The sequence below is a fragment of the Trichoderma asperellum genome, chromosome 6 (genome assembly GCF_020647865.1).
Source record: "Trichoderma asperellum chromosome 6, complete sequence".
Lineage (NCBI taxonomy): Eukaryota > Fungi > Ascomycota > Sordariomycetes > Hypocreales > Hypocreaceae > Trichoderma > Trichoderma asperellum.
The window spans coordinates 3,522,655-3,549,528 of NC_089420.1; the positions used below are offsets into that span (position 1 = coordinate 3,522,655).

Here is a 26,874-nt window from a genome sequence, read left to right on the forward strand (position 1 = left end):
TTAGCTATTATTTGCTTGATAAATAAATAACTAGACTGCATTAATGTCCCTTCCATGCCCCAACGATTTCGCTCAGCTTGGTTGTCTTGATATCGGGAAATTTGGCATTCAAGCTAATCTCCTCAGGTACATCAAACCCCCCGTCGATTATCCACTTGCCAAATAGTGAAAGTATTCCTTGGAATACTTCCTTTGGTGCGATGGAATACATGGCAGGGTGAGAAGGTAATTCTGTAACCTCGCCTTTATTAAGTTTTTCGACTGAATCGTGAGTAACATTGAACTTCGTACCTAGAATGGTGTTAATATTACTTTCAACTCGCAGAGATCAAGTGAAAACAAAATGACATACCCCGAGCCTCTTCAGCAAGGGCAAGAATCTTGTTGTATGAGGATTTTTCACCGTAGCAGTAAGTTATCTCTTCCCACTTTGGCAAGCCCAGAGATGCGACAACAAACTTGGCTACATCAGCCGTATAAGTAAAAGCAACAATGTCATCTCCAGTGCCAGGAATGCCAGCAGCCTTGTTTTTCACGTCAATCACGAAAGACAGCGGCTTCAGGTACGTTTTGACGTGAGGATATCCGTAATAATCCATGAAATAGCCGTTGGCGACTCGGGTCCACTCTAATTTGGACTGGCGAAGCTCGGATACAGCATCTTCTCGAAATTTATAGAGAGGAGATCTATAATCCTGTTAGATACAAATAATCTCCAAGAAATTAAGGAATAGATGCGAGCGCACGCTTCCGTGTGGACAATGCCCCATTCGCTAACGATGAAGCGCTTGACCGTACCAGACTGGCTGGCAGCCTTGATCAAATTAATTTGCGCTGTCGAAGCAATCTCCTCCATAATATGAATGGTAGAGATAACCACATCTACCTTTTGGCTCTCTAGAAGCTGGGCTGTTTCCGTGACATTGTTGTAATCGACCGCAAAAACAGGAGACTTGTTTTCTTTATGTTCCGGGACCTTGGTTGTTAGCTTAGCTATCAAACGTTTACTTGACGTCCGGCAATTGTATGCCACTTACATTGCGGGCTAAGACAATGGTATCATAAAGAGACGATCTCTCTAGTTCATCCACAATGGTGCGGCCAACGCTGCCAGTACCACCAGCGACTGCAATAACTTTTGACATGATTTAAAATTTTAGTCAAATATTGTGTTTGCAAGGGTATCTTTTATGCCAATGCTTGATCTCTTGTTGTCTGCGACTGAATCGACCAAAGCAGCAAATGGGGGGTGGATATTGCCTTTAAATAGAGCTGAGAGTACACCTTGAGTGATACCTCCATCTGGTATTTAATTGTTGATTTATAAGCCCGGCATTGTTTAATTTTGTGATGATTGCGCTTTTCCGCGTGGAAATTCATCTGCAGAACACTCGTGCTGGTGGTTTCACCGCGCGGTGCCTAAAAGGGAAAACCCAACTATGCGATCCTGGATCCCCCCACATGGCACAATGGCGCTTATAACTGATACTCCAATAAACGAGTGCAATACAAAAGACAGATCGTGGCCATCCCACATCTATCCCGGGCTGAAAAGTCTCCGGATGATTCAGCGAGAGCGTTTCATCATTTCACATGGTTCTATATTGAACTTCAACGCATGGATAGCTAGCCTTTCAAGGGGCTGCTGATCAATCAGCCATTCTGCCATCCCTATGTTGAATTGCGAATCTTGTATGTAGGTATAGAAGCTTCAGTGGCTGATCTGCTCTAAGACTTTGTAATACTGCGTACGTGATACCGGGATTGTACTAAATCACTACGTTCCTATTTTTTATGAGCCTTCCAACTAAGACGTCCGTGCTATTTCGCTCCACTATGCCTTCTGTATACATAACGGCGAGTCCTGCATCGATCTTTACTCAGTCTTCATTAGAGTTAATAACAACGATATAATTCGTGTGACCCTCGGAATGCACTTGATCCCTAGATTTTGATGGATTCGCTGCGTTTATTTTGTACAATGGTGGCGAAATCGGGTCCTCGTCCAAATCAGGATCGCAGAGCATTGACAGAGCGGGTGGAGTAACCACAAAAAAGGTTCAAAAACACAGACAAGATTTAAATGAAGTTCATCAGTTTATTCATGTATGTTTATCCTTAAATGGCTTCAATATGCGTGTCTTGTAGTTTGGCTTTCAATATCTAGCCATCAAGATGGCACTTCTCAAGATATAGTTATCCTCTCAAATACCTGCATCTTTTCTGACTACTTTTTACTTATAAGCTCAGCAGGATCCCTCTCGTACTAGAGATCAGAACATAATTATACTTCATAAATAGCAATTTGATTGTTTAAAAGGTCGCTCCGCGTATGCTGAAAACTTGTGTGTCGAACTTGAACACGCTGTCAAAAAGATACATGCCTTGTAAACATAGAATTCCTGCCGAACCACCCACATACAATGCCATTTACTATAATCATAAATGTACTTCAATGCTGCTCCTACAATACTCTAGAACATTATGCTATGCTATGGTCTACCGTTCTAGGCACATGAATAGCGCCAAGCGTTTTACCAACGGTTATCCAGTTCTGGCTTCTTTAGATAGAGTGAGCAAACATGTGGGCCAGCGCGATAAATACAGTACATGGTTTACAAGTAGACACAGACATTTAGTGTAACAAGAGAGACTCTGTTTAGACCAGTTTCAAGAATGCTACCAATCTCCTGTCGGTGTTAATATTTTTATTTTCCGATACAGGCAGTCTAAATAAGAACAATGTGCTGTTTTCTGAAAATGAACAAAGCGGGGTCTCTGTTTTTTTTTTTTTATCAATGACGGTGATGATGGTCCATTTGTATGTGCTTCTTTATCACAAAGTATTTGGATTGTTCGACACGGTGTCTAAAGCCTATTGGCTGGTGAAATTAGGGCCGGACATGCCCGTGTAATACCATCACAGCCGCAATCAACAAGAGCTTTTGTCTGCCCATAACTGTGCTTATCAACACTTTGTACTATCGAGTGGGGACTCCTGCCGCCAAATACTGCTTGATGTATTAGTGCTTAGAAATGATCATTTGTCTCTTGAGCAGAGTTTTTCGCTGCGGTTTGTAGTCACACTGGAACTAAACATAAGATACTACAAATTGGTTGACCATGAGTCTTAAATCTGGATCTCAGTCCACTTAAGAATGACTCTCTTGTAGCCCCTTGCAGCGATGACTCTTCCATTGATACGCCCAATAAGCAATTTTAAATGGACGGAAAGCATCACTTTAGGCCGTCTAGTATAGTTGCGGGACTCTTGGTGACTCATTCCCGGAGAGAAATTCCCGGAGAGAAATGGACACATATTGCCCCGCATTTTCAGGCCGTAATTTTAATGCTGCCAATCCCTTATCTGCCTTATCTGCTGGTTGGTTATCGCCACTGAAAGTCGGACTAGCGGGGGAACTTCCGTAGCTTCAGGAGCAGCCGCCGTCTAAGCCACTAGCGCTGGGGGGACTTTCTGTGATCGAATACATGTATATATCTCGACCATTTCTCAGACTTTTATTTACATCTCATAGCCATCTTGTTTCCAAGTATTGATCAACGCATAGAGCATTGCATTTAGAAAGCCTCTTTCTCTGTTTACTGTCGTTTACCTCCTTCTTTTAAGCCATCATGGACTCATTCACCACATACCCGATACCAGACGGCGTCTATGCTATTCCTCACGATGAGCTGGATCTTCGGTCGGATGCCGAAGTAGATTACGAGCTTCTTAATCCCAAACCTGTAACGGACGAGAAGAATCTTTGGTTTTTTTGGAATAGCGGATTCCAGAAAATGCACGGCTACCATCAACGCACTGTACGAAACTGGCACAGGAGATTTTCCAAGAAGGGATGGGTTGTGCGCGTCATGAATGTTGAGCCGGGCTCCTCTCTGAACGTGGCAAATTATCTCGACGTACAAGATCCGGATGTGTTTCCAAAGGCCTTCACAGATGGCACCATCGGCGGCCATCACGTGAATCAGCACATATCAGATCTTGTAAGGTTCCCCTTACTATTGAAGTACGGCGGCGTCTATGCAGACGTGGGCTTGGTTCAGATTGGAGACCTCGACAGCGTATGGAACGAAACTGTCGGCAATCCAAGCTCTCCATATGAGATTTTAACATATAATACTGGTAGCGCCGAAGATCGGAGCATGACAAACTACTTCCTGGCTTCGGGACGAAATAATCCTTTCTTTCTTAGGTGCCATAAGCTGTTACTGACGCTATGGGCGGGGAAGACAAGTACTGAAGGAATGCATGCAAGTCCCTTGCTGAAAGGACTCCCTCTAATGGACACCGGGCTTTCGATGGAAGAGAATGGCATCACATATGGACGTGAAGAGACTGCAAAGATGTTGACGGACTATATCATTCAGGGCCATGTCATCACCATGCTTATGGGCCTTATTGATGTTGAGGGTGGCTGGAATGGCCCTAAATACGTAGCAGAGCACGTTTACGCATACGATTTTATGATTGGATCCCAGCTGATTAACGAAATTACCGCTTGGAACGGCCCGAAGCAATTCGAACTCATGTCTTTACATGTTCCGAAGGGCGATGAAAAAGAAAGCGACGATCAAAAGCTTGCGCGCAAGATCGTCGAAGATTGCTTAACCAAAAGCTTTGGTATGAAGTTAGCAACTGGAATGATTGTTAGAGTCATGGGAGATACTTTGAGCTCTCTTTGGAAGAAACACGATGGTAGCGACAACGCTCCTGGCACATACGCCCACTGGCTGAGATACGGTACTCTATACTGGTGTCCTAAAAATCACCCTGCAAAAACGGATTTCAAAGAGATGCCAGCATTCAAGATTGGAAGTCTACTGCTAGAAGGAGAGGTTGGCCCTGGGGCTTGTGCGACAACAAGTGGAATTCGCGTACCAAATTAAGGATCTTAGAGTTGCAAATCAATAATTGATCAACGACATATCTTCTAATATTCGCGCGTATGGTGTGTTTCGCCCCTAGATTGGCTGATTTGGGATGAAATATATGTGATGAATTATAGGCATATGACGTGGCGGAAAGTTTGGTGTAACAACGATTCATATTCATAGACTTGAGAATTCACACAAAATTTAATGCAAATATTACAGTACGTTAATGGCATTCAAAAATGCAATTGGAAAACTTTATATATAAACTACTATATAGCTCATTACAAAATGTTCACAATGGCATTGTATGCAGCTTTGGGATTGAAGTTGCTGTCAAATAAAAGGGGATTGGCGCCGGTGCGCCACGAGTCCTATTATACTATGTTAAATGCATGATCTCGAACGTGATGAAACTATGGGTATTTCTTTACCTTGTCACTAACACCCCAAACGGTGATGCCAATGCATTTGGAGACATTCAAGCATGCTTGAACTACGGCTGTATAGTCATTCGATGGTGCTCCTGCGATGTCGAGTTCAGTGATAGCCAATTCGGTAACAGGCGCAGTAGCTAGCTGCTGAAGAGCGCCTAGTATAGACGAGCCTCCTCCAGCACCAATATGAGTTTGAGTTCCTATATAGTGAATTTAGCATTGCTCACGACATTATGACACAAAATATCTGCAGGGCCATAAAAGGACTGTTTACATACCGATACCGTCAATTGGGACTCCTTGAGAAATCCATTTATCGACATAATATCTCATTAGATTAACTTTACTATATCCGGCGCTATCAAGGTTATAATCATTGATATAGAGACGAGCGGACGGATCAGCGTCTCGGGCAGCTTTGAAAGCAATGGACACGAACTCTTCGCCCAATAATCTGGAAAAGACAGAAGAGCGAAGTGTTCCATCTTCGTTGAAAATCTCATTTACCACGTCCTGATAGATACTTTGGTCAGCTCTCTCTCAGCACAATGGAGCCATATCTTTTAAGTGCATCTTATAGCTGTGGTTAGGAACACATCGAGCTTACCCATGCACGAATTTTTCCTTTATATCGCCCAACAACAGTAGAAACATGAGTACGGATGACTTGGCGCAAAGTGTCTGCATTATTAATATTGTTGACCCAATTGGGGAGCTGCGAATGCCAAATAAGTGTATGCCCACGTATAACCTTGCCGTTTTGCTGCGCAAAGTTGACGAGATAATCTGCATCCCCCCAGTTGTACTGTCCTTGATTGGGCTCAAGCGACTGCCATTTCATACTATTTTCTGGCGTCACTTGCCCAAGATTTGCTTGGACAATGGCTGCATTTCGATCTCGTTGCAGAAGGCCACGATCAGTGGCAGTTCCGAAATAAATTTTACCCCGGTTTTTAAAGCGCTGATCGATGCTCACAGAAGCTTGACGATCTTCGAGATCGGCTGTTCGCTCGGTGATGTTGACACGACGTGCGGCCAGATCTGGCTCCAGCTGAATAAACTCAGCCGGCAACGACGCTACAAGAGGTGCCAAAAGGCAAAATATGAGGCTTGTTCTCATTGTAGCTGATGGAGTCAAAACACCTTTGAGGATGAAACTTGTAGAGGTGTGCGATTGCTGTTTCCCAATGATAGCGGAATAGTTAGCAATTTATAGTTTAGAAGAGTAGCATATATTGAGAAAATATTATTGAACTATAAACATGAAAATAAATACATAGATTAAATAGCCGCTGTGGATAAATCTGAGTGTGATCTTCTAAATTTCCGTTAAAGCGTTTAAGAAGACTTCTTGTTTCCCATGATATGGAACCAGCTCACTGGACGAGAGTAAGAGTGTGTTGTATCCAAAGCTTCGTCATGTCAATCTACACTTTCGCATTAAGCTTGAATTTAAAAATCCCTGAGGGGTTATTTTGCCGCAATATTAGCCATATTGGAAGGTTGAAGGCGACCAAATTAACCGCCCTGCCAAGAACATATTTGGACCACGTGCCTCAATTGATGTTGCAAACATATTCAGTTGTGATGGAGACAACTCGGCATGCTCGCAGATAGCGAAATATAAGCGGTCGGAGATTTATTAACCATAAATCTTTTAAATATCCGGACAAATATGGCTAAATGGATCTCATGGCACTATAGCCAGAATCAATATGAGCTGTATGTGCCTTTTTTCCTATTTAGGAATCAAAGTGGCTAGAGGCCGCTCTGTGTTAAAGGAAATAGGTTATACCGTTTGTAGTTATTATTCCTGGAAATGTTTTATCTCGTTTGGAATTTTCGTTCTTAATACCACGAAATCCCATTCTCATTGATGGCGAGTTACTTAACTACTCTTCAGTATCTTAGTCCTCAGACATGATGAGTAGCGTATGAGCGGAAATGTATCGCTTTACAGTCTTTACTATCTCTGTCAAAAATAAAAAGAAGAATCATTTAACATTCTAAAAATCGGATGCATTATGTTTTCTGGTAGCCAAGCTTACTATTTCCGTTTAACATGGCTGTTAGGCTGATCTTGTTTGCTAGGTTTAGAGTGAACGACGTAGTACAGAAACTATAGAGTTTTTCATCCCATTATATGACTCTATGAGCGTATCGGAGAGAGACACCAGCAAAATCTCGGTCTAAAATATTGGATTCGAAATAATCTCTGCTTCTGAATATACTCGGGATATACCGTGCGTTAAACTGCATGAAGATTCAATGACCTATGATACTTTCATAGATCATTTTTCAGCGTTCAAAAGAAAAAGTACGGGTAAAACTTGCGTCAGTGCCATATATAAGCAGCCAGGACGTCGGGGCTTATCCGCTGTTGAATTGATTAAGTACACGCAATCGATCAGCTATATGCGCAGAAATGTACGTTTTGTATGATATATCAATCAATTCGGTTCAAAACGTATACTCAGGATTGCATGTATAAATAGCAATAAACTAGGTTGCGTAGCTATGTAGCCTGTAAGCCTAGTAAAATCTCCAAAGGCAGTGCAAAATCCGTCAATCTCAGCCACTTTGACATCGTCAGTGACATTTGTTGTCCCCTGAGGCTTGGTGTCCTGATCCAACTTAGCGCTTATTTCTCTCCCCTAGTATCGCTAACTGTTGACGCGCCGTAGTGCAGCATTAGGTATTCAGTATCCTTCTATTCTTTATATTTCGATTATTTAACTATTAAGCCAGTTCCTATAAAAGAGTGTTATTATCCTCAGACTTGCAAACAGCATCTATGCTCATTGAACTTCTATCAGTCTTTTGGACACTTTTGCACGGCTCCTTCAATTCCCCCATCACATCCAGCCATGAAATCCGTTGTATCCACGACAGCAGTAGCTGTTTTTCCTCTATTCTCGTCTGTCATAGCAAGTTCATGTCCACCTCTTGGAGCTGTACTTCCACCGCCACAGGCTCCTAGCAATAACGAAGCAGTCAAATGGGCCAATCAGAAGCTCAAATCAAGAATCGATTCAAGCTTCAGTTCAAAACTAAACACCAGCGGTATCTCTATTATGGTCAAATCTATACATGAAGACGAACCGCTGTTTAGCTATCATTTTACACCACCAGTTCTCTCAGATATCGGCACTGCAGCCATTGATGATAAAACGATTTTCCGGGTGGGAAGTTTGTCGAAGATATTTCCTGCATTAGCAGCTTTACAATCAACTTCTATTCAGTTGGATGATTCAGTGCTTGAATATATTCCTCAGCTCAAGAATGTTGTGGCTAGTGATCCTGCAGAGGCAATTCGATGGGAAGATGTAACGGTCGATTCTTTGATGACACATCTTTCTGGTCTTGCCACTGATAGTAAGAGCTCTTTGCATCCCTTGTTTTCATTCATCGTGGTATTTTAAAAACTAACTTGAATGCAGCGGCTATGGATATGGGACTCTTTCCTATCCAGCTATGGCAAACAATTGGGCTACCGGTTATTCCTCAAGGGACCGGCCCGAATTGTTCGGGACTTCCCGGCAGTCCACCATGTACAAAAGGCGATCTTGTCAAAGATTTACAGCAAAGAGAGCCAGTATATCTACCATACACTAGCCCCTCTTATTCTAACGTTGGCTTTGCCATCCTTGGAATGGTTATTGATGCCGCCACTAATAAGAGCTATATTGACAATATCCAAAACGATATCTTCGACATTGTCAATATGAACAGCTCTTCATTCAACGGATTTGTAGAATCATTTTCAGAAAATGGCTTTGTTCCGGTTGGAGAAACTACATGGAATGTTACTTTAGGTGTTTTCGAAAGGTATGTAAAGCTCTCTCCTCAATCTCGCTATCCAGAATATGACAAACGATTGTATTAACCCATTTATAGTGCCGGTGGCATGTTTTCAAGTACTTCAGATCTTATCGCTTTTGCTGAAGGTATCCTTAGTAATCGCTTTCTTAGCCCACGCCGAACCCGAGAATGGATGAAACCACGCAGTCACACTTCTTCGTGGGGATATTCCGTTGGCGCACCCTGGGAGATTCTTCGGAGTGACCAGCTAGCAGCCGATGGTCGTATTGTTGACTTGTATACCAAGAGTGGCGATCTGGGCCTTTATCATGCTGTTTTTGGACTGATTCCTGATTTCGATATCTCGGTTGCACTTCTTGTTGCTGGTGCTGAAGTCAGCGAAAACATGCCATCTGAAATTTTCAGTGCCATTATCGAAGAGCTTATTCCAGCGGTAGACAAGGCAGGGCGGACCGAAGCTACCGCACTGGAGGCGCTAAATGGCACGTATGCTGATGATTCAACAAACTCCACCATCACGTTGAATGTCGACACAGAAAATAATTTGACGATGGAGAAATTTATCGTTCGGGGTTTCGATGTGCTTCATCACCCCGACTTATATAGCCTTAACGCCCTCTCAGCAAACCAGAATTCCATCGCCAAAGTTTCTTATGTTAACGCTCTATTTTATCCAACAAATCTCGTCGGTCAAAATTCAGATGGCATGACTCAAAGGTCATGGCGCGCTGTTTATGATACTACCACTGATGCAGAGGAATCCGCAGAGGAAGCAAAATTGGTGTGGAAAAATGGTAGTTGCCAGTCCTGGCTCGAATTGGATCGAGCGGCATATGACCTCAAAAGTATAGAGAATTTTATATTCAGCTATGGACAAGGAGGCAGGCTAAGTCGGATTTCGAACGCTGCTTTCAACATAACATTGACAAGAGTTGGCTAAAAACATACACAATTTGGTCGCGACATTAATATCGTATTATCCAAATGGAGATTAATATTAAATCTAGTTAAAATATCATTAATAAATGGAAAAGGCACTATAGACTCGAGGGTTTTTTATAGACTAGGATTTAATACTTGTATGTAGGAAAAGAAAAAGCACAAATACAACCAATTATCAAGGCCACTGGACTTGGTGGTTCTGTACAGGTCTGGTGCGTATATACAAAACTGAGTACATGTATATAGAGGTCACTAATCGTAAATGTAGCATGTTTCAATGCGAATGCTAAAGTGCGCTGATTCTAGCGCCATCTCAAACTATCAAATATTAGGTAGGCAGTGCAAAATTATGCTATACTGTTTATAAAGCTGTGGCGGGGTAGCAAAAGCAAGTTGTAGCGGCACTCAAAAAAACATATGATCCTTAACTGCACGACTTTCCAAGCACTGTGACAGCTCCGAGGAGAAACATTGTCCTGGATCAGCGGTGGTCGGATTTACATCATTTGAGGCGCTAATCCGCTGGCAGCAGAACAGCAAAACTTCATTCTACTCATCGGTTTTAGGATGCACGTAGTTATATAAAAACCGACACTCACTAAAATAAGAGTTGTGCTGTTAGATATCAATTAGATATAAAGAGCAAATTAGCGGCACATGAACGAGCGGCCAAGCACAATGGCAGCGAAAATACCAACTCTTCCCCCCCTCGACATATTTGATTCCGAAAGTCTTCCTTCTTCCTAGTTGCGCATTGTATGATACAGTCTTGCTGCTTTTATAACTATTTTTCTCTACCAATTCCATTTATTAACATTGAAAATGTTTGCAATTGTCGGGGCTGCCGGAAAAGTCGGCTTTGCAACGTCGCAGGCACTGCGAGAGGCGGGCAAGCCGGTTAGAGCAATTCTACGTGACGCATCAAAAGCAGCCAAGCTACGAGAGATCGGTTGTGAGATCTCTGTAGCCGACCTACAGGATCCCAAAGCCCTCGCGGAGGTAATTGGCAGTGCAGATACGGTTCAGGTTATCCTTCCACCAGCGCCACAGTTAAAGGACACCGCTGGACAGATGAGACAAGCTATCGAAAGCCTCGCCACTGCGCTTGAAGAGGCGCGACCCCAACGTGTGCTCGCAGTTTCTGACTATGGTGCTCATATCACGGATGATATTGGCATGCCGACAATGTGCCGTGATTTTGAAACGCGGCTCAGCAAAGTTCCCGGCAAGAAAGTGTTTCTACGATCTGCGGAACATATGCAAGGATGGGGACGAGCTATCCCAGCAGCCAAAGAGTCCGGTATCCTACCAAGCTTTCACGACCCGGTTGATATGCTCTTCCCTACCATTTCGGCTCCAGACCTTGGTTTGATTGCTGCGAATATCTTGTTGCGGCCCGCTGCTGCGGAAGATGTTGAGATAATCCATGCTGAGGGTCCACGCCGATATAGCGCCAATGACGCGGCCGCGGCTCTAAGCGAGCTACTGGGGAGGACAATCCGGGTGGAAGCTGTTCCTCGCTCACAATGGAAGGAAGCATTTGAGCGAGTAATGAGCTCAACTCTTGCTGAACTGCTAATTAAGGCTAATGACGCTCAAAATAAAGGTGGTGTGGTCGACGTTGAGTCTGACCTCAGCAAAGTTCACTACGGCAAAACGGAGTTAATCGATGCGCTGCGACCTCTAGTGGAGTTCTACCTCTTGAGATAGAATCAGTATAGACACAAGCTACAATAGAAGTAGAGTTGGCATCATTCGTTCCATTCAATGCAAGTTAGAGGTTGTGAATATAAACTATCCTAGCTTAAAGTATCCTGGTTGTAACTTCTGCCACACTCGCTGCGGATCGTATTTAGTACTTATTGATCTTAACTTTGCGAGATTATCTGCTCCATAGCTAGCAAAGACATCTTGCTGATATGAAGCGTAGTTTTGGTAAAGATATGGATGATCGAGGCCTTTAGCACGTGCAACCGCGACGGAGCGGTTGACAATGTTTTGCGCGGCCGCGAGGACTTTATCATCATCCGAAGCATTAGACCAAGATATATCAACATTTATTACTATTACCATAGTTAATAGAGGGATAGAATGTGAAAAGAAGGAAGTGACTCACGGTTTAGAGGACCTTGGCCAGCGAGCCCAAGTGCATTGCCACCATTCTTGGAAAATTGGTCGGTCATATCAGTAGTGATGAGCTGAAAGATGATAGAAGGCCCAATTCCTGTGACGTTCTTGATTGGCCCAATTTCTTCCATGTAGATGGCAACCATGTCAGCCATTAAAGCAGCATTGTTTTGGACTGTAAAGGTCCAGTATGTTTGCCTATCATAAACAGATCAGCCTAAGCCAGCAAGTCACCTCTGAATAGTGAAAGCATACCGGAAACCACCTGGGTTGGAGTTGTTGAACTCGACTGTGAGATTAGAGAGGTCTGTGATACGGAGTGTGCTGGCGATAGCACCGGGAACCGAAGTGAAATTCTGTAAAATTGGAGGATTGGCGACTGGTTTTGCGTATTGTAGATCTGAGGCAATAACAAAGAGATCTTCCGACTGGGCATAAGCGTACGCAATGATAACTTGAGCATACGGATCCGAGGGAGCATTAATGCCAAGGTAATAGAAAGCGTCGTTGATAGCAGCTGCCGTCTGATTTGTATACAGAAAAGTATCTGAGCCCGCCCAAAGATCGCCTTGGGGGTAGGCCGCGAGATCAAATCGTGTTACAATGCCAAAGTTATTCCCTCCGCCGCGAAGCGCCCAGTACAAATCAGAATACGGGGACGAGTAGCTCACTTGGCGGATTGAGCCGTCTGCAAGTACGACCTATTCATGAATTCGTCAGTCTTCCAATTCTCCCTAGACGTCATGCAGAGTAGGTAGCACCTCAAAAGAATTGACGTTGTCACATGCCCATCCATGCTGACTAGAAAAAAACGACATTCCACCTCCCAAGGTCAGACCTCCTACGCCAATAGCCGATACCCTCCCGCCAATCACAGTGACGTTGTGAGGCTGGAGGTAATTATAAACGTCATACCAGACGTTTCCAGGGCCAACAGAGACCTGTGTCTTGTCAGGAGAGAGCACAATTTGGTTCAGGTTAATAAGATCGATTGTCACGCCATTGTCAATATTTGAGGCGCCTGCGAAAGCAGCATGCCCACCACTTTTGACGGCAAACTTGCACTGAGTGACGCGAAAAGTTAGAACGGCCAAAGACACTTCCTCTGGTGATGCGGGGGAGAATCGACAAGCAGGTCTAGTGAGAGCTTGCTGTTGTGACCAGTATCGCGATTCCTCGAATTCATATGTTGAGCTGTCGGGATACGACAGCTGCGACGGTAAAGAGAAGGCTAAGAAGCCGCACTAAGATATGTCAACACTTATCAGGATTGGCAGTCTGGGCCAGGAAAGCTTACTGCCAGCTGACAGCCCGATGGGGGAGTGGATACTGCAGTGTAGGCGGTATTACGGGCAAGGTGTGATGATATCTGAGCCTCAACGTCGCTCAAGGTGTATGCTGCATTAACAATTTCCGACCGCAGGAGCAGCGGCAGGGCGAGGCCGAAGAGACGCATCCTACGAAACTGAGCAAGTCAGTCAAAGTAGAATACAGGTGTAGGTAGACAACTGCAATTGAGAAGGGAGATTCATCCACTATAGTTATTCGTCGAAAAGCGGATACGACTTTACTGGTGGTACAAACATGATTAGCTGTTTGCCGGTTACAGAGCTACTCCCTGCATAAGAACAATTGCTGCGTTGTCAACGGAGCAGTGCCTAAAGACGGCCGAGGCTACCAGGGACATTTGGTCTGTTATAGAACACTTGCATTGATTCCTGCCGTAGTGCGTCACATCCCAGCTGCTTGTCCATTGAATCGGGCAGTAATCGCCGTTAACGGCTCCATCGCCTTCCTCACAACAATTTTTCGAGATCCTCGGCGGATTGACAGCTGGTCTCGCCAAGTTAGTGCTAGTATTTCGCGCTACTATCGACTGAATCGATGCGAAATCTCATAAAACAGCGCATCTTCGTCTGCACCGTAGACCTGTACATAGGGCAGTTAGCCCGAAGTCCGAGGCCTAGAGAAAAGCTGCGTTTGAAGGATCTTATACCTTGCTGTTATGAATTTTCATCGCCCACTTTCGGAGGCTGCCTTCAGTTGGCACTTTTGCAAAGCAGTTTGCCTGAAGCCCCGCAGCGATCTTCAATGACACTTCCCAAATCACAGATACGATATTTCATCTCCTCGCGATCGCTGAATTTAGAAGCAGATTGATGAGGGAAAGAGCAACTGTATAATAGTCTTCTAAAAAAATCGAATTACATGGCCTACTTTTCGTCCTCTTATTGACTTCATCGCCATTTATGCATGCCTTGCTGGCTCAGACACCATAACAGTCCATTGAAAGCAGGCGACATTATCCATGACGCACTTTGTGCATTGGCCTTGGTACAATGCATGTACCGTGGCGTAAACAAGAGAAGTAGCTCCTCTAATGATCTACCATCCATCGGCTGCTGCGTTGATTCAAAGGAATTATCGGTATGTAAGAGCGCGAATCCTATATACTACTAGCAGAAGAGTTCATCCTACGACAATAGTCGTCAGACATCTCCTCTCAGTTGTAGGGGCTGTCTGTAGCGGTCCCAAAACAGCTAGCGATGGCAATTTGAGCCTCCAGCTGTGGGCTGGCAGATCACGACAGAGTTGACAGCCGAAACGAGATTGCAGGAGGTGAGATCGAACTATAGGCTGAAAGTAGCTTGTCATGGCGGTCTAGCGGATTGTCAAGTGCAAAGTCAGTCTATGAAATTCCTTTGTTGATTTAATAATTTTATTTTTCGTAGAAATTTTAAACCCAACCGCATAGTTATCATATAGTTACAGATAGCTATGTTAGTAATGAATCGTCATTACCTCTATGGAAGAATAATTGCTTTCTCGAGGTAGCAAGTCATTTAACTCATGATCGTCGTCGTCGTCGTCGTCGTCGTCGTCGCAACACCGAAATTTTTTCATATGCAAGCTGCGCATTAGGTACACGTGCGGTACTTCACTAGATGTGAATCATTTACCCTGGAAAGGCGGCCTTCATCTCAGCAAATTTGATCCCACCGATTATCTACACCGCTTCAAGGAAAAAATGTCGGTAACAAGAAATGGACTAGGATCCCCGGATTTACCTAGCAGTTAGCTAGGAATTGGTGCACTGAAGGGTAAGCCGCTCAAGTTATGCAGCTAAATCTAGTGAGTTCTTTATCGTGATAGCTACAGAGGCAGGCATCTCAACTATTTCCATTGACGTTCTTCTAAGAAGCGCATATATTTTAGCGCAGAATCTATCACGCCAGATCATTTCTTCGATATGTGTTTGCATTTTCAAGTAATTATTGGTATCTGTCGCCACGTGCTACCGCGTAAGTGTTTTTTTTTATGTTAAAGCTTCCGAAAGTTTAAAATGCTTCTTTCACATATTAGAAAATGATTATGTTGTTAGAAAAGAGTTATTCAAGAGCAGAGTCAGTTATTACTGCAACTAAGTAAGTACATCGCTTGATAGCGTTCGAAATGCTTCAAGCTTGGAAGGGGAAGCCCCACCATAGACTCAATACGGTAAACTAAGGTACAGGCTGATTACGGTACAATTTCCTTTCAAACGAATAGCAGCGTGACAAGGGCAACGATTTCCAATCTGCCTACAGTCTCTTTAACTATAAGCTCGCAACAAATATGCACACTGTGACATGTATCTTGATTGTATGAGATTACTATGGAACATGGCTTCCGCGATCATTATCGGCGAAATGAATAGACAAAGCTTTAACTTTGCCAATGAGCGCCTAGTCTAGATGAGCATGCAGTTTATAGGCCCGAGGACGCGAGTCGAAGCCACAGAAATCGCATTTGGGATTACTTAGAGTGCTGAGGGCTTAAATTCATGAATTAGCTTGTAAAGTGAGATAGAAACTCCGAATACATCCCGAGGGGGACAATATCGATTGGCTTACTGCAGTTGCTATATAGGCTGAGCAAACTACTACCATGACAACGCTGCGGATTTAAGAGAGGCTGTTGACACGTTAGTGCACCATATCGCGCGATTTCGTATCAGTAGTACCAAAATTGGGCTGAAGCAGACAATTCCAGCACAACTGCTCTAGAACAAGAACTAGCCATTACTGAAGCTCTAATGCAATTCTCGAGGGCAAGTTTTGAGAACCAGACGAGGAGCCGTTTTGAGCTGGGATTGGACGATACGCTAGTCGAGATTTTTGAATAGTTTATGCGGCTTTCCACCCGCTAAGACTGGGGTTTGGAGATCATTGCTGCCGAATAAACGTGTTTTCCTTCCATCAAAACGTTGCATTCATCTGAGCTGGCAACTGGAGAACGCATCAATCGACCCTCCCCCACACCCCTCCCCCACTCTCTCTCTCTTGAGCCCATATTTACTCCGCATATGCGGAGTATTGCTGCTTGCCTTGTAATTTGCTATCAAGTTCATGCGAGGAGATTGGGGATATATCAAAAGATCCAGAGAATCATCCGATCAATTAAAGAGCTGTTTTCTTTTTGCCACCAGTGTATGCCTTGTAGCTGCTAGGGACATCGTGTGAGGCGTAATATTACCTGACGGTTCTCTCGGTCAAACTGATGGAGAAACAGAAATTGTGTAATACGTAGTATTCAGCTAAAATAGCTCCAAGACTTGGATTATGGTGAGAAGCACATGTCAATTTTAACTTTGTTGCTGTCTTTTGAGTTAATTTTCTCGCTGTTAGGCAACTATGGAGTACAACTACCCCAGAGTACAACCAAGCATATAGGTATTCGTCATGGCCTCATAGGCGTTAGCCTTGGGGTAGCCCAGTTTCTCCAGACTTGCAAAGAGTCTAGTTCCCCGCACTTGACTTGTATCGGTTAGATTCTTCCAGAATCTATACGGAGAAAACGGGGATATTTCGCTCGGCAAAGCCAACTATTGGTCAATTGCCCAAACGGGGCAAGGATGGGGATCCTCAGTAAGAGAAGCGGTCCAATCTGAGACGACGAGGCACTGGCCACAGAGAGGCAACGCTTGCCCCAGTAAGCAGAGGCGCGGAAATTTATTGGTCCTTCAGATGCGCACCTATCACATCTGCGGACTCAGACAGGGACCTGCATATTGGCCTGTGTACTAAGCAACATCGCGCATAACCTTGAAAGCTGAAGCGCGTATTATAAGACACAGTGAACTGGATAAGGCCGAGAATCGTGGATATCAAAATATATAAACCCCATGCTTGTCCTTTTCCCCATTCTCTTCGAAAGCTATTCTGTTCTCAAAGGTGACATTGCGTTTAATCAAGTGAGAGACAGTGAGCACCCAAGACACAATGTCATCAGAAAAACAGGATGACCTGCACGTCGGTGCAGCTCATGTCGATGTTCCGAATTCAGAGGTTCTTGGTAACAAGGATCTGATAAGTGATGCCATCGATGGTGAAAACCAAGAGCATGAGATGGGTGTTTGGGAGGCGGTAAAGACACATCCCTGGGCGTGCCTATGGGCTTTCATCATGTGTTTTACTATTGTGAGTCTATTCTCCATCATCGAGCCATAGTCTGCGTAATATAGCAACTAATGCCTGCTAGGTTATGGAATCCTTCGATATGTTCTTGAACGGTAACTTTGTCGCACAAAGTGCCTTTCAAAAAGAATTCGGTGTTTTCGTTGAAGGTTCCGGTTGGACAATTCCAACCAAATGGCAGAGTGCTCTTTTCCAATCCGGCCAATGCGGTGCCTTTGTCGGTGTTTTCCTCGCTGGTCCTATTACAAACCGTCTCGGATACCGTTGGACTACTATTCTGGGGCTGGTTCTTATGAACGCTACGATTTTGATATCTTTCTTTGTGAGTAGCATTGACCGCTTTTTGATTTCAATATCTAACTAGGATCTCAAAGGCCAACTCACTTACACTGCTTGTTGTCGGACAAGCCTTGGAAGGTGTCCCTTGGGGGTTCTTCATTGCGAACGCCCCTGCATATGCTAGCGAAATTGTTCCCCTCCCCCTTCGAGGCGCCTGCACAGCTACCCTCCAGATGGCGTGGTCTATCGGTTCGATCATCGTCGCGGCTGCTACCCTTGGTTATAATAAACGTGATGATCAGTGGGCGTGGCGAGTACCTCTTGCACTTCAGTGGATTTTCCCCGTGAGTATCGAGTTTTAAATTTAGCAGAGACAAGTACTGACTTGAATAGACTCCTCTCTTAGTCCTTATCTTTATAGCTCCTGAATCTCCATGGTGGCTGATTCGTCGCGGACGCAAAGACGAAGCCCTTCGGTCCATTGAGCGCCTTGGCGGTAAATCTGGACAGAATTCAGCAAACACATTGGCCATGATGGAACGTACAGTTGAGATCGAAAAACAGATGGGCGGTGCTCCCACAATTCTTGATCTCTTCAAAGGTACTGATTTACGACGAACAACCATTACCTGTTTGATGTACGCGTCTCAGAACTTTGCTGGTAATTTGATCGCCAATCAGGCAACTTTCTTCTTCGAGCGTGAGTAGCATACTTTCCGTGTGACTGTCTTCCAGCATAGATCGCTAACCCCCTGATTAGAAGCTGGCATCGGATCCGATCGTGCCTTCCAGCTAAACTTGATCAATTCTTGTCTTCAATTTGTTGCCAACGCTTGTTCTTGGTTTTTAACTGCATGGTTTGGCCGACGAACTATCTATCTATGGGGAACTGCCACCAATATCACCCTTCTATTCATTCTTGGCATTTGCGCCTCCATTCCTCAGAGCCAATCAACCAACTATGCCCAAGCCTGTCTCGGTATCATCATCTCTTTCGTTTTTGCTGGTAGTCTTGGACCAATCTCGTATACGATTATTTCTGAGACATCCTCTGTCCGGCTTCGAGCTCTAAGCACTGGCGTCGGTCGTGCTGCATACTATGTTGCGGAAATTCCCATGATTTACCTGGCCTCACGGCTCCTAAACCCCACCGGATGGAATCTTGCGGGTAAATGTGGTTACGTCTGGGGAAGCACTGCTTGTGTCTGCTGGGTTATGGCCTACTTCTTCCTCCCTGAGCTGAAGCACCGCACTTACCGTGAAAGCGACATCTTATTCAATCGTCGTATTGCTGCTCGGAAGTTCAAATCGACCGTGATCGATGTGAGGGAGAACGAGTAATACAACAAAGCTAAATGAAAGGACCAAACACAGCGTGTAGTTCGAAACATTATGGCTATAGAGATAATTTATATTTTAAACCTCTGTGCAGTAGAAATTAATTATAGTCCCTATTTCATGTTCATAAAACCAGTTCAAATTAGCATGACTTCGAACCGGCTATGTCCCGAAATACTCTGTTTAATATGATATGTTTGTAGGTCTGATGGAGACAGTAAGCCAGGCAGCCACAGTTTTACTTTTCCGCCATCCATTTGAAGCCCAATCATCTTCTAAATCTATGTAGAGTTGTAATAGCTGTTGCCGGCAGCTGTGAAATGGAGAGTTTTTAATGTACATTAGTTTTACAAATTGTGAACTTTTCTTTTGCCAGAAAAACTTCACTTTTCGGCATGGCATTTATTACGCACTGCTAAGACTTAGCCTGTGCTTTGCCTCTGTCACAGCATCCCTAAAAAGCATATTTGCGTATATGATGTGAAATCCTCCCAGAAAGCTAATACCAATCGGCTTATTAACGGTTGGATTACAGACAATGCATTCCAACTGTATGTGAAATTGTGTAGGCTCTCTCTGGGAATGAGACTTTGCCTCGAGTCGTTTGATAGAAAATCGATGGCAGCCAGCAAACTGCCCCTTATTATTACCGAAGACAATATCAATTATACTTTTATTATCTCCATATGTAGAGCTCGATAACTCAATATTGGCGACTTGGAAACATCCCCATAATATTGCTGTTTTGGCAGGAAGATGAGTATTGGGCATCTGTGAAGTATTCCAGATATGTTGTGATGTCGGTGCCAAGCCTATTCCATGATGAGCCCTGCAGGAATTATCATTGCTCTTAGCAAACCCACCTTCAAACTTCACCAATTGGAGTCCTAAAAGTCGAAGTGCAATTCTTTCTGGCGTAAAAACTGGACCTGAGAAAAAGCCATTTACAAGTGCGGAGAGGATGGCCTCATCCGATGGCGCCTCCTGTCCTGAGTGCGTTGTCAAAACGACTGAGCGAGAGTCTCCCATGGCAACATGGCTGTGAGGGTTGACTAGGGTGCGGACTATGTTTGAGTTGGTAAGTGAGTCCGACACACCTATCTCTGGTCGAATATGTATCTGGTATTTTCGAATATATCGATTGTATATTCTAAAGCTGTATGTGCCGCTAGCTACAGCAGCAAACACGAGCGTAGCACCTAATACAACAGTCTGTGGCTTGAGGGATTTTGTGATGCGCTGGACGGGCGCGAACATGATTAAAAAAAAATATATCGGAAAGTATAGATTGTGAAGGGTAGAATCTGAGATGCTTCTAATGGTTACAAGGAGGGAGTAGGAACTTTAAAGAAGATCAGTGAAGTATACGGCTCTCCGAGATCTTCCGTCATTATATCACTTGTCGCAAAGCGAGGCAGTAGCTCAAGAGCGGCGGAGAAACTCGGGCAAATTTCGCGACAAGACCGTTGGTAAGCCAAAAGATTCCGCTAAATCCTGCATTCAAAAAACCATACACATGAATATAGCATAAATGATAATCATGTAATAGGTTACGACTGAGAGACTTTGAGATTGAAACAGCCGGCTAGCAAAGTTTCCTATTTGGGAAGAAATAACGGTGTAGTGACTCGCATGAGCTGTTCTACGTTTTGTAAGTAATTGCTACGCTACTTCATTCGCCTCATTCCTAAGTAAATACGTCCACAGCCTTGTGAAAGCATTAAGTACCGTAAGAAACAGAAAGAAAGAAAGAAAGAAAGAAAGAAAGAAAGAAAGAAAGAAAGAAAGAAAGAAAGAAAGAAAGAAAGAAAGAAAGAAAGAAAGAAAGAAAGAAAGAAAGAAAGAAAGAAAGAAAGAAAGAAAGAAAGAAAACAAAAATACGGAAACAGCTACAGAAAATATTTACGCAGTTTCCGGACCTTTACGCCCTGGATGCCAGCAAAGAGATTTCATAATTTAGAACCGGAAAGCATCTTGTTGCTACTACTAAATGGACGACTCTTAGGCCCATATGGTACCCTTAGGGCTATGCGGCTTCTAAACCTGCTCGGCATTTCCCTGTGATGAAAAGCTAGTGCTGAGGGGAGGGGAAGAAAAAGGCAAGAAAAGACGCAAAAGTGATTCTTATGATCGAAAAAATTTACAGCTTGTTCTTTAACTCCGATATACAGGGTTATTACATCCGATGCTGTTGTACATCTATCTCATTATGTCGTGTTATAATACAGCGCTGAATTACGGGGCTCAGTGAGATTTCAGCTGAAGGTAACAAAAGCTGACTTACTAGACCTGGTAGCGGGTTTGGGAACGTTGAAATCATCTTCCCCTGATCTCCTCCTAACTTTAAAGATATTTCTTGTTGATAAAGAGACTGAAATTCGTCATAGCACTTTAGAGAGAGCTAGAGTTTAATGCGCTACCCAAGTATTTTGCGGCAATATCTTCTGAGAAACACGGCCATTCTATTATTAGTGAATCCGAGCCACCTGTGACCATTAAACATCGCTCTAGAATCTAGTCTAAACTAGGCAGGTTTTCGTCTTAGCCCGATGACAAAGCAGCTACAAAATTATCTCCCAAAAGTCGAAGCCAGCCCAGCTTATCGTCTTGCAGAATACAGCTATTTTACCTGCACAAGAAGAAATAATCAGAAAGTAGCTTCATTAGCCTGCTAGTGTAACTAAATCAACTGTTATTTTTTTCGCCGCATTTTCTCACCATGTATTTTGAAGGTAATTGAACTTGGTGGCTTGGCACAAGGTTCTGTGTACAGCTGTTAGGTTGACTTGAATGGTATCCTGGAGAAGATATAATACTATAGGATAACCATAGTCTGTGAAGAGGGCATTTTGAAAGTCTTTCTTCCGATAGTAATGTATATCGAGGCCACAAATGCGAGAGTTGTATCCGAGATAGCCAGGAGCCCTGTAGATCTCCTCAGCTATGCGTTCCTAGCGCTTTCAGCGCAGGTAATGCGTGGCACACTCTTTGGTACCTGCAGACTATGCATAATTTCAATCTATAAAATCCCGTACGGTTTAGCGTACTGGCATGCCGCAAGCCCTATGGCCGGATTTTGCCGAGGGTATATTACCTAGTTATCTTGAGCTAGTCTGCCAGAGGAAGTCTAGCACCAATATGCATTGGGGGAGTGAGGCAAAGCTTTCAGAGAAATAGATTCTCCGTATTAGCTCGAGTATGCTTCTACGTATTACCCAATATAGTCACTGTATTACATACGGCAACTATGTAAGCATTAATATCGATGACTTCTGCGTCAGCTGTTTGTAATGGCTATGATAGTAGTCTCTATGCGGCAGCCAGAAAGCCCGGAATCGAGACGCTGACAAAAAAAGAAAATAGTTTTGCTTATGCCGGCCCTGTATATTGTAATCACTTTGAAGGCTGCCTGTGCGGGTTAGTCAGTAAATAAATATATCATAAGAGATTATACTAATGTTGTAAGGTTAACTTTACTTTTCTAATACGATCGTGCTGTATTCGGAGTAGACACTAATACTGCTAGCTGATGTTTCGACTTGGCATCATATATCCGGTTGTCATATTCCACCAATCGCGCAAAATCGCCCCCCAAATATATTAGGGCAACAGGCTATTTGAGTGGGTCTACCAACTGACAGCTCAGCTAGTCCCAGTAATATTCCCATCAACAACATTCGATGTAAGAGTCCGTCCTTCATGGGACAAGACGCTATTTAGAATCGCTGTGTATGTATGACTTCCCCACCCCCCGATATTCCCGACCCGATGCCGTAACCCTTCCGACTCCAGCCTCGTTACAAATGCTTATAAGCAATCAAGCGGTATGCATCTGTAAACCGGCTTTAACTTCTGCCTAGAGCAGGGATATTGCAAACCCAGCGTTGGAGTTATCCGTGGGTAATAGTGCAAAACGCAACCCGATATTTGTTTCTCATCTCATAGAGACGGATGTTGGAAGAGACACTCTCGCATATTACAAACATTTTTTTGGTAACGTTATTATAATAGCCTTAGGCCCGATCAACTCAACTATATAGCTTTTACTTTTACAAAATCTCATCCCTCCTCCTTTGCTTGAAGTTTATTCGAATTCATATTCAACGCCCACAAATCTTCGTTTTCATAGCCCTAAACCGGTGCGCGCGCGCCGCTCCTGGCGAATGTATAAACAGTCGCTGCTGCAGATTCGAATCTGCATGGCTCTAACTGCATTTGGGGTTATTATTATGCCTGAAGTTAATATAAAGAATACTTGTACTTCGTAAGAAATTTAGGAATGTGTACGGATCGCATGACCATCTTGTCTTTTGTTCTAATCACCCAGAGTTGTCTCCGCTCTGACATTCCGTCTGTGCACCTGTCTCCAGTAGCCATAGCGTTGCTGAGTTAACAACACGTTCCTTGAAATTGGTTCCTAGTCGAAGCTGTCTGACTACTCCATAGCATCTACTCCGTAGGGGAAGATAATTCTAGATCCTGGCTTCAGCTAGGTAACTAAAAGGCGGTCTCGAATGTCAAGTATTATGGGATTGGTTTATTTTATTCTGTCTCAAGTATCATGAGTCGCATTGATATGGCAATTGATGGATCATTCTAGGTTCTCGCAGTGTTCATTGAGTTGTATTGCTAAATTCTTATTGAGCAAAACTGTTCGAAAATAGGCTAGCTAGTAACGTTGGCATCAGCAGCTACGAGAATGCTCAGTCCAGCAGCATGCATAATTTGTGGGGACACGGATATGTGAAGCTCTGGGTCGAATTGCCGAGATTTTAAATTGCCGGTCTCAGGCGGAAATATATTCGGTCAATTGCATTTGTTAGCAGTGTTGGACTATTAAACATCTGTGATTTTAAAACCTCCAAGCTTTGTAGCTATTGATCATAATAAGAAGAATGGCGGGAAATTGGAATTTAAGGCCAAGATCTGATTCTGAAAATTAGATAACGTCGTTGTTTCATGAGTGAAGAAACAATAGCACCAAATTGTGAGGGACAGGTCCTGTAATCATATACCTAACATAGTAATCAATTCAGAGAAGAAACCCTGCAAGTCTCCGCCGATCCCGCGTTTAATAACCAGTTATTCGGCATTGCCTCATGGCTCAGAGGAACGCTCATAGCTTGTGGCCCTCAGTTCGGCAGCGAAATATGGCGCTAACAGGCAGGCATTAATTTATTCCGTACACTAGGCTCCTGTGGGCATCTATTAGTAGCATGATGACTGTGTTCCAGCGAACTCAGCCCGCAAAATGGCTTCGGACCGATCTAGTGGCGGATTTCAGCTTCCTAAAGCGATAGGGGGCTGGCACGATGTTCCCGCAGACTCCTGCCCCTTTCGTCCGCCTATTCGCCAGGTTTACTATCAATAGGCATCAAAGCTATTCTGGAAGGATAATCATCTCACCATCGTCGGATATCGGATTTGTCGCAGAAATATAAAGGACAGGATGAAGCCCGTGAAGGAGAAAGAGACTCGACCATGCCAAGCGGCTCGCCAAATCTTCTCGCAGTCACCTCTTTGGCACATTCATAATGAAATCGATAGTAGGGGCTCTCCGCCGCGCTGGCTTGACCGCCTTCGCTGTGGCCGCAGCCTTGTCCTCCCTGGCTAGCGCCGAAGTCGAGGTCCGATCTCTCGAAGAGCGTGCAGCTTCTGGCAACCGCCTGGTCTTTGCTCATTTCATGGTTGGTTTACAGTTGAATTTATGGCATATACACAATCTAACGTTTTATATAGATTGGCATTGTTGGACAACGTACCGGCCCAAGCGACTATGATGCTGATATGCAGCGTGCCAAGGCCTATGGCATTGATGCCTTTGCCTTGAACATTGGTCTTGATTCTTATACCGACACGCAACTCGGCTATGCTTATCAGTCCGCCGCCAACAATGGCATGAAAGTCTTCCTTTCCTTTGACTTTAGCTATTGGAGTACTTCCAACGGCACCGGCGTGGGCCAGAAGATTGCTCAATATGCTGGCAACGCTGCCCAGCTCCAAGTCAATGGCCGAGTCTTTGCCTCGTCCTTCATTGGCGATGGTCTCGATGTTAATGCCGTCCGCTCTGGTGCTGGCTCTAATGTCTACTTTGTTCCCAACTTCCACCCTAACACCGATACTTCTGCCATTGATGGTGCTTTGAACTGGCAGGTGAGTACATCGCCTTGATTAATTACGACGTATAAGTGGAAGTCTTGCTCACTCTCCAATAGGCTTGGGACAGCAACGGCAACAACCGGGCTCCCTCCAATGGTGTGAATATCACTGTTGCTGAAGGTGATTCTGCTTACGAGAGCTGGCTCAACGGAAAGACTTATCTCGCTCCCGTTTCTCCCTGGTTCTCTACCCACTTTTCTAGCAAGAACTGGGTCTTTCCCTCTGGTGATCTGCTCTTCACCCGATGGAACGAGGTCATTCAACAGGGCTTCCCCATGGTGGAGATTGTCACTTGGAATGATTACGGCGAGTCTCATTACGTCGGACCTCTCAGCTCTGAGCATAGCGATGATGGCTCTTCCAAGTGGGCCAATGATATGCCTCATGACGGCTTCCTTGATCTTTCCAAGCCTTTCATTGCTGCCTATAAGAATGGCGACACTAATGTTGCCAACTACATCACCCAGGATCAGGTTATTTACTGGTACCGCCGAAACTTGAACAGCCTTAACTGCGATTCTACTGATTCCTTAGGTCGTCCTGATGGTTACCAGACTTTGAGTGATACCGTCTACGTTGTCACCCTCCTTAAGTCTGCCGGTACCCTCACTGTTAAGTCGGGTAGCAACTCCCAAACTTTCAACGCAGCTGCAGGCGCCAATATCTTTACTGTCCCTGCTGCCCTTGGTCAACAGACTTTCACTCTGGCACGTAACGGCGCGAATGTGTTGTCTGGAACCTCGCTGATGGATATTACTGCTGTTTGCACTTGTGGTCTTTACAACTTCAATGCTTACGTCGGCACTCTCCCTGCTGGTTTCTCCGACCCTCTCCCTCCTGACGGTCTCACTCAGTTGACTGCCGGACTGCAGGTTACAACTTGCAAGCCTACCCCTTCACTGGGAACGAACCCTCCCACAAGCACAACTGGCGGCGGCTCTCCTGGCTCTCCCACGCCTACTAACTGCAATGCCGGAACTGTGGCTCCGGGCGAGTCCGGAAACTTCACTGGCCTCTGCCAATTCGCTTGCTCGTAAGACACACTCTCCATTTACTTCTGGTCATCTAGAACTCACATTCTTAGTTATGGCTACTGCCCGCCGGGCCCTTGTGTCTGTACCAGCACTGGCCCTTCAACGCCACCACCGACGAATGGCCGCAACGGCTGCCCAATTGCCGGTGAACCATCATCTTACGATGGTCTTTGCAGCTTTACCTGCAATCACGGGTTGGTATCCACTTGTCTATAAGGATGAACAATTTGCTAATTGTATTATAGTTACTGCCCCGAAGGAGCTTGCCAATACTGTTAAAACTTGAGCCATTATCATTGTAGCCATTTCTAATATGGCGTGTATATAAGAAGCCATAAATAATAAATCGCTAAAAATCCACTTATTCATGGACAGTACGAGAGAACA

At 44.4% G+C, this 26,874-nt stretch overlaps 9 protein-coding genes across 10 annotated transcripts; 5 read left to right on the forward strand and 4 right to left on the reverse strand.

The window, feature by feature from the left end:
* Window positions 1-40: 40 nt before the first annotated feature.
* TrAFT101_010600 (uncharacterized protein) lies at window positions 41-1,145 on the reverse strand (the record flags this gene model as incomplete). The annotated part of the gene is made up of 4 exons (XM_066129012.1): window positions 41-291; window positions 353-687; window positions 747-976; window positions 1,038-1,145. 4 exons carry the CDS (start codon window positions 1,143-1,145, stop codon window positions 41-43), a joined length of 924 nt encoding a protein of 307 aa, XP_065985142.1.
* A 2,274-nt stretch (window positions 1,146-3,419) lies between these two features.
* On the forward strand, window positions 3,420-5,139 carry TrAFT101_010601 (uncharacterized protein). The gene has a single exon (XM_024909020.2). It carries the CDS (start codon window positions 3,634-3,636, stop codon window positions 4,906-4,908), a length of 1,275 nt encoding a protein of 424 aa, XP_024755432.1. The 5' UTR covers window positions 3,420-3,633; the 3' UTR covers window positions 4,909-5,139.
* On the reverse strand, window positions 5,118-6,782 carry XYN3 (Endo-1,4-beta-xylanase 3). Of its 2 annotated transcripts, XM_066129013.1 has the most exons (5): window positions 6,607-6,782; window positions 5,938-6,507; window positions 5,609-5,843; window positions 5,328-5,530; window positions 5,118-5,267 (listed from the first exon to the last, which is right to left on the reverse strand). In XM_066129013.1, exons 2-5 carry the CDS (start codon window positions 6,448-6,450, stop codon window positions 5,178-5,180), a joined length of 1,041 nt encoding a protein of 346 aa, XP_065985143.1. In that variant the 5' UTR covers window positions 6,451-6,507; window positions 6,607-6,782; the 3' UTR covers window positions 5,118-5,177. The 2 variants fall into 2 exon arrangements, with proteins under 2 accessions (XP_065985143.1, XP_024755433.1); XM_024909021.2 differs by having other exon boundaries at window positions 5,938-6,782.
* Window positions 6,783-7,091: 309 nt separating this feature from the next.
* Window positions 7,092-10,327, forward strand: TrAFT101_010603 (uncharacterized protein). The gene is made up of 5 exons (XM_024901372.2): window positions 7,092-7,364; window positions 7,422-8,025; window positions 8,079-8,705; window positions 8,771-9,158; window positions 9,228-10,327. The coding sequence occupies exons 3-5, from the start codon at window positions 8,198-8,200 to the stop codon at window positions 10,090-10,092; spliced, it is 1,761 nt and encodes a 586-aa protein (XP_024755434.1). The 5' UTR covers window positions 7,092-7,364; window positions 7,422-8,025; window positions 8,079-8,197; the 3' UTR covers window positions 10,093-10,327.
* A 439-nt stretch (window positions 10,328-10,766) lies between these two features.
* On the forward strand, window positions 10,767-11,894 carry TrAFT101_010604 (uncharacterized protein). The gene has a single exon (XM_024902150.2). It carries the CDS (start codon window positions 10,917-10,919, stop codon window positions 11,802-11,804), a length of 888 nt encoding a protein of 295 aa, XP_024755435.1. The 5' UTR covers window positions 10,767-10,916; the 3' UTR covers window positions 11,805-11,894.
* On the reverse strand, window positions 11,840-13,780 carry TrAFT101_010605 (uncharacterized protein). The gene is made up of 5 exons (XM_024911104.2): window positions 13,519-13,780; window positions 12,983-13,465; window positions 12,477-12,922; window positions 12,211-12,419; window positions 11,840-12,157 (listed from the first exon to the last, which is right to left on the reverse strand). Exons 1-5 carry the CDS (start codon window positions 13,675-13,677, stop codon window positions 11,889-11,891), a joined length of 1,566 nt encoding a protein of 521 aa, XP_024755436.1. The 5' UTR covers window positions 13,678-13,780; the 3' UTR covers window positions 11,840-11,888.
* A 3,604-nt stretch (window positions 13,781-17,384) lies between these two features.
* TrAFT101_010606 (uncharacterized protein) lies at window positions 17,385-19,435 on the forward strand. The gene is made up of 5 exons (XM_024901379.2): window positions 17,385-17,680; window positions 17,742-17,999; window positions 18,052-18,300; window positions 18,350-18,656; window positions 18,717-19,435. The coding sequence occupies exons 1-5, from the start codon at window positions 17,483-17,485 to the stop codon at window positions 19,295-19,297; spliced, it is 1,593 nt and encodes a 530-aa protein (XP_024755437.2). The 5' UTR covers window positions 17,385-17,482; the 3' UTR covers window positions 19,298-19,435.
* Window positions 19,388-20,601, reverse strand: TrAFT101_010607 (uncharacterized protein). The gene is made up of 2 exons (XM_024902846.2): window positions 20,158-20,601; window positions 19,388-20,106 (listed from the first exon to the last, which is right to left on the reverse strand). The coding sequence occupies exons 1-2, from the start codon at window positions 20,549-20,551 to the stop codon at window positions 19,700-19,702; spliced, it is 801 nt and encodes a 266-aa protein (XP_024755438.1). The 5' UTR covers window positions 20,552-20,601; the 3' UTR covers window positions 19,388-19,699.
* A 4,128-nt stretch (window positions 20,602-24,729) lies between these two features.
* On the forward strand, window positions 24,730-26,874 carry TrAFT101_010608 (uncharacterized protein). Its single transcript, XM_024905600.2, has 5 exons — window positions 24,730-24,981; window positions 25,034-25,447; window positions 25,510-26,486; window positions 26,538-26,681; window positions 26,733-26,874. Exons 1-5 carry the CDS (start codon window positions 24,829-24,831, stop codon window positions 26,764-26,766), a joined length of 1,722 nt encoding a protein of 573 aa, XP_024755439.1. The 5' UTR covers window positions 24,730-24,828; the 3' UTR covers window positions 26,767-26,874.